Below are 6,006 nucleotides of genomic sequence, written 5' to 3' on the forward strand. Positions count from 1 at the left end.
GCTACCACTTAAACTGATTTTATATATATTGTATATTTTTTATTCAGGAAATTTATGGTTTAACCGCTGAAAACAAAGGAAACATTATAAATTATTAGGCCTACAATTTATGAAATAACGCAAACCATAGAGTATCTTTTTTATACAGATTCATCTTAATTGGTTTATTCCAGAGTTGTGTATTTCAGATCTATCTTTTCTTTCCTTGAATTCATGCTCGAGAAATCTGTCACTGATATCGAAACTCCTCAGTTGGCCCGGACCATGACAGACACAAGAGAACCTGAAATTCCATTCATGTATGTATTTATATATGAATGTATATCTGTGTGTAGTGTGTTAAAAAAATTTTCATTTTATATGATTTTTTTTCATAATTTCTTTTATTGTTTGAGAAAATCAAAATCGGTGCTATTACCATAAGGTGTACTGTGTGATGCATCAATATTATATAATGTTACAATGTTATTACCTTCTGTTGTATTTTTTAAATCCATTTCATTCTACCCAAATTTTTTTATGTCGTAACACTGTATTGGTGTGATAGAACCACTCACTGCTTATCCAAAAAAAATACGTTGGGAATAAAAATGTTTTTGCTGGTGATTATTCGTATATATATATTTTTTTTACAATATAGAATCATACTTTAACTCTTGTTCTGAGCCTGAACACTGTCATAAAAATTCAGTTAGCTATTGCACTATTCAAAATTGAGAATTATCCACCCAGTATATCTTGCACTTATCGTGTTTGGGCTTAAGAATCGTCAAAGAAAACTGTCTTAAGAGATGAGTTAAAATAGAGTAAAAAATAAGTGACTCTTCCTTTGAATTATGGACGTTTTGAGAAATGTTATAGAAATTTGTTTAACTCATGCTCTTATAAAACTGAAAATCATGCTAGAAATGTTTTGTAACTATTAAATAATAAAATAAGTACAGAATTGAGGAAACCAAAGATAGTCATACGTTTCACAATAATTTCATGTATTACTACCACAGTTTTGCCCGTAAAGATCTTTCCACTTCTATGACTATGAATTTTCTCTGAGTGCTAACGGTTTCAAGTATTAATTATATCAAAGTGATATATTATAACTGCAAATTAATTACTGTTACTGACCATTCTCCCCTTTCAGCCGTGGGGGCGATAAAATATGACGGTCAATTTCGCTGTTTTCTAGTAAAAGTGTGGCTGAAGAGTTGGCGGTGAGTGGTGTTAACTAACTGATTTCCCTCTACTGTATTACTACTAAATTAAGGGTAGCTATCGCAGATAGCCCTCATGTAGCTTTGTGCGAAACCTAAACCAAACTTGTCTAATTAAACAAGAGCGTGAATAACAATGTAAATCTGACTTAATTTTGTACTGAATACTCTTCAAAAACATTAGAGAAATATGTCTTAACTGTTTTCCTTATGAAGGTTGAAAATCATTACAGAAATATGTTTTAACTGTTGCCCTTATGAAGGTTGAAAAACATTATAGAAATATCTCTTAACTGTTGTCCTTATGAAGGTTGAAAACCATTATAGAAATATGTCTTAACTGTTACCATTATCAAGTTTGAAACAATTACAGAAATATGTCTTAATTGTTGTTATGAAGGTTGAAAATCATTGCAGAAATATATCTTAATTGTTGTCCTTATGAAGGTTGAAAATCATTACAGAAATATCTCCTAATTGTTGCCCTTATGAAGGTTAAAAATCATTACAGAAATATGTTTTAACTGTTACCCTTATGAAGGTTGAAAAACATTATAGAAATATGTCTTAACTATTGTCGTTATGAAGGTTGAAAACCTTTACAGAAATATCTCTTTACTGTTGTTTTTATGAAGGTTAAAAATCATTACGAAAATATGTTTTAACTGTTACCCTCATGAAGGTTGAAAAATATTACAGAAATACGTCTTTACTGTTCCTTATGAATTTTAAAAAACATTACAGAAATATGTTTTATCTTTTGTCCTTATGAAGATTAAAAATCATTACGGAAATATGTTTTAACTGTTACCCTCATGAAGGTTGAAAAATATTTTAGAAATATGTCTTATATTCTTGTATTAAAGAAGGTTGAAAAACATTACACAAATATGTCTTAATTGTTGTCGTTATGAAGGCTAAAAACCTTTACAGAAATATCTCTTAACTGTTGTCCTTATGAAGGCTGAAAAACATTATAGAAATATGTCTTTTACTCTTGTACTAAAGAAGGTTGAAAAACATTACAGAAACATGTCTTACACTGTTGTACTTAGTAAGCCTGAGTAAAATCATACTAACTGTTAATTCTTGAATAATGTTAATGTTTAAAAAACATTCCTTATGTTGAAGAAACCTAAGTAGTGTAACTAAAATCATGTTGATCTTTTGCCTTGAATAAAACTCGGAAAACACAACGAAAAGTTTTTAACATTTTTGTTGACAAAGAAGTGCAGGAAACGATATCTATATACCTGTATTTTTGCCCCAAAGAATCTTTAAAGAAGCATTAAAAGACATTTATTGAATAATTGTCTCAAATTAGAGTCAGTAATATCACCGAAACCTCTGCTTCTTTCTTTTTTTCTAATATGATCGGATTTGTTAAAACGTTTTATTATTGTTCCCATAAAGCTAGTGGAACACTTTAAAAAATCTGGCAATTAAGTTATCAAAAAGCCTCCAGTAAGATTTTTCATTAAGAAGTAAGAATAACACGTATATACACAAATACAGTTTCTACTCTTCTCAGTACAGTACTTTAAACCTATGCAGTACCGTACGTGGCACCCAGGTTAAAAGGTCTGACTACGTACACAGTAGGCTAAATTAATAGATGAAGAGATGCCCATATATTTCGAGCTGCATATTATATATTAAAAGAAATAAAAAGGCAGCCTAGTGGTTAACCTTCTGGACTGTAAAATTGAGATTCCGCGGTTTGTTTACTATTACAACTAAAGTTCTACGCTTTGGATCGTGGATCCGTTATAAGCGTGACAGTTAAGATCCACTGTGTAGTCTCATAAGAGTAGCCCAAGACTTGGGATTGATATCTGCCTTTTTATTAGTTTATTACTTCAAAATTAGAGGCGTTGAGCTCAGATAGCCCTCGTGTAGCTTTGCTCGAAATCTTACAAACTGACAAATTAGAAGAAGGCAACCTTTCAGAAGCACTTATAATCTAAAATGGCTACTATTAACTGAGTAGCAAGACTTACTGTCACATTTATAATGCATCATTAACTGAAAGTGCGAATCACGTTTTGTAGTACCACCTCTCAAACCTGAGATTCTCAGATATTTAGTTTAGTGCTCTAATCAATAGATCATCAGATCTTTAGTTCAGTGATTTAACTAAAGGTCATCAGATCTTTAGTTCAGTGCTTTAACCAAATGTCATCAGATCTTTAGTCCAATGTTTTAACAAAGAGATCATCAAATCTTTAGCTCAATACTCTAACCAATTGATCCTCAGATCCCTAATTCAACGCTCTGACCAATAAATTCTCAGATTTTTAGTTTTTTGCTCTAACAAATAGATCACTCCTGAGCACCACAAAAGAGAGTGTATTTGCCGCCAAAAGTCATTATCCAACTGTGAACAGAATAATGTAATTGTCTGTGACACTTATAACGCACCTACAGCTGAAAATGCTAAGCTTGCTCAGCATCACTGCAGTATGATTCTTAGGATTTCTGAGTTACAGCCGGAACGCTAACGTTTCGGTCTTGTTTTATGCATTTTCATGCTCACGTTGGCTAAACAACCTTGTCAGAAGCCCTCTAGTGTTCATTTATAGCCGTCCTTATTATAGAAGTAATGAACAGATGGAGAAACCCTCGCCACCATTGGGGTTTTATTTCTTTGGCCCGAAAAATAAGATTGGTTTACATTTTTATAATGGCCCCTATATAGCTGAAGGCGCAGAAAAGGTCAGTGGAAGTGTAACAGAAACTGTTTACCGTTTATCCTACATAATTATTAATAACATTATATAATTAATTACCTCATTTTAAAAGCCTGGCAAAGACAATTAAAATCCTACCATTTTTAATTATTGCACAATTATGAATCTTAATAGAGGCCTACCTTTAACTGTTCTTCTCGAAAAGAGTAATATTAAAGAAATGAGAAATTCTCATCAAACAATTTTCTTTTACAATATTAATAAAAATAATTATTTTTACTTCAGTTTTTTTTTGCTAAATAAAATACTCCCTTTGTTTACAGTTCATTAACACGTGTTAACTATGTCGGATTCCATACTTCTCGGTATTTTGTAATATTCATATATAACTATTCACTTTCGAAACTTACAAGAATAAAGATACATAAAAGTGAAAAAGAAGTAAAACAGGGGGCAATGCATTCTTGGTGAACAGTGAAAGATTGTAATAGCATGTATAACTTTACCCTCGCCAAATTTGAAAAACTCCACCATTTTTTACTACGTCTAAGCATTTTTATGCATAATATAAAGGTTTAGGAATGTATGTAACATAACATTTCAGACTTGTAAAATATTTGACTATAGATGGCAGTAAATATCAAATTGTACAATTATCAATTTAATTATTCTCGAGCTTCCTATTGGAACAGCGATAAATCTACGAAGCTATTCTATAAACCGGGTTTCGATATCAGTAGTGGGCAGAGCTTCCTGCTTTTAACTATAAACAAACAAAATTATCCTTAGATTATAAAATTTCTTCTTTATTCTGTATAATTGTGTGTGTGTGTGTGTGTGTGTATTAGTGAAATTAAATAATTACGTCCAATTGAAGCTAAATGAATAAAGAAAATCATGAGAAATGACTGCGTTAAAAACAGCAAATCCCAACCTTTGATTACACTGCACAACAATTTTTTTGAAAAGTTTTGCTTCCTGAAAAGTGTTTGCTGATTGTGACAGGTACCTGGTGGGTTTGTACAAATATAGTTTTGGTTTTGCTTCATCACGTAGAATCTCTGAGAAAAAGGCAGTTAACTGTTTACCGGTAATAACGTATTTAATTGCGTTTATGTTTCTAATACGCTCTTAAGTTCAACATAATTAAAAGTGTTTTGGTTCTGATTTTTGTTTGTATTCAATGTCCGGTGCATCACGTCGTAGTGCCCAATAGTAGTCAGCAAGCATTGACGGATTCCAGTTGCCCTGATATTGTTTTCCATTGTAGCAAAACTGAATATTTCGATGAAACGGTACGTGATTGGCAAATTTGGATGCGATTTTCTTGATCATCAGCCAAAAATCTATAAGGAACATCCAACAGTGTTCAAGAAGCAAAAACTTTGTTGTGCAGTGTTATTTATATTATGACCATAAATTTTTAAGCCATAAACAGAACACATTGACATGTTAACGAGTTCTTTTTATGACTTAAAAATTCATGGTTATAATATATATATCCCCCATTTTATATCGATTTAGATGATAAAATCGTACTATTTGTTTGTGTTTTATGTTCTTATCATATCATGTTTTGCATATTTTCTCAGTTTTTATGTCGTAACACATATAAAAAGTTACAGTTTTATGATGTTTTACCTTCTGTTTTACCATTCTGGCGTGATATTACTGGTAAAAATTTTTTTAAGAGAAACCAGACAAACAAACAAACACAACTTGTCTTATTTGTTGAAATGTTGTAAACAATGTACAATTGTCATCATTAGTAACACACATGTTGTCCTGAGACTAAGTTTATTGTTGTTAATCTGTACCTAATTAGAATTATCATCAATAATACATATATTGTTTATAGTTTAATTTTTCTATTGTTGTTTCTGTACTTGGATTGAATTATCATCATGAGTTCACGTGCTATTTTTATTATTAATTTTCACCATTACAACAATTTGTTCGTTGTGGAGCACGAAGCTACACAGTGAGCTATCTCCGCTCTGTTCGCCGCAGATGTCGAAACAGGATTTTTAGCGTTAGAGGCTCTCAGATTTAACGCTGAACCACCAGGAGTCCATTGTGAGAGTTAGAAAGAAAATACATTCACA

At 31.5% G+C, this 6,006-nt stretch overlaps 1 protein-coding gene across 19 annotated transcripts in view; it reads left to right on the forward strand.

Moving 5' to 3' along the window:
* The window catches only part of LOC143256811 (uncharacterized), a 222,196-nt gene that overhangs the window by 48,813 nt on the left and 167,377 nt on the right, over window positions 1–6,006 (forward strand). For 10 of the 19 annotated variants that reach the window (XR_013031513.1, XR_013031519.1, XR_013031511.1 and 7 more), the window contains one exon: window positions 189–299. The exons of 5 other annotated variants lie outside the window; for them this stretch is intronic. Coding sequence is in view for 1 of the 14 variants with exons in the window: in XM_076514524.1 (XP_076370639.1) it covers window positions 189–299 (111 nt within the window). In the remaining 13 variants the exon portion in view is untranslated. Of the gene's footprint in view, window positions 1–173; window positions 300–6,006 lie in introns of all 19 variants that reach the window. 4 more of the 19 variants (XR_013031510.1, XR_013031509.1, XR_013031520.1 and 1 more) reach the window with 1 other exon arrangement.

Source organism: Tachypleus tridentatus, chromosome 7 (assembly GCF_004210375.1).
Source record: "Tachypleus tridentatus isolate NWPU-2018 chromosome 7, ASM421037v1, whole genome shotgun sequence".
NCBI lineage: Eukaryota > Metazoa > Arthropoda > Merostomata > Xiphosura > Limulidae > Tachypleus > Tachypleus tridentatus.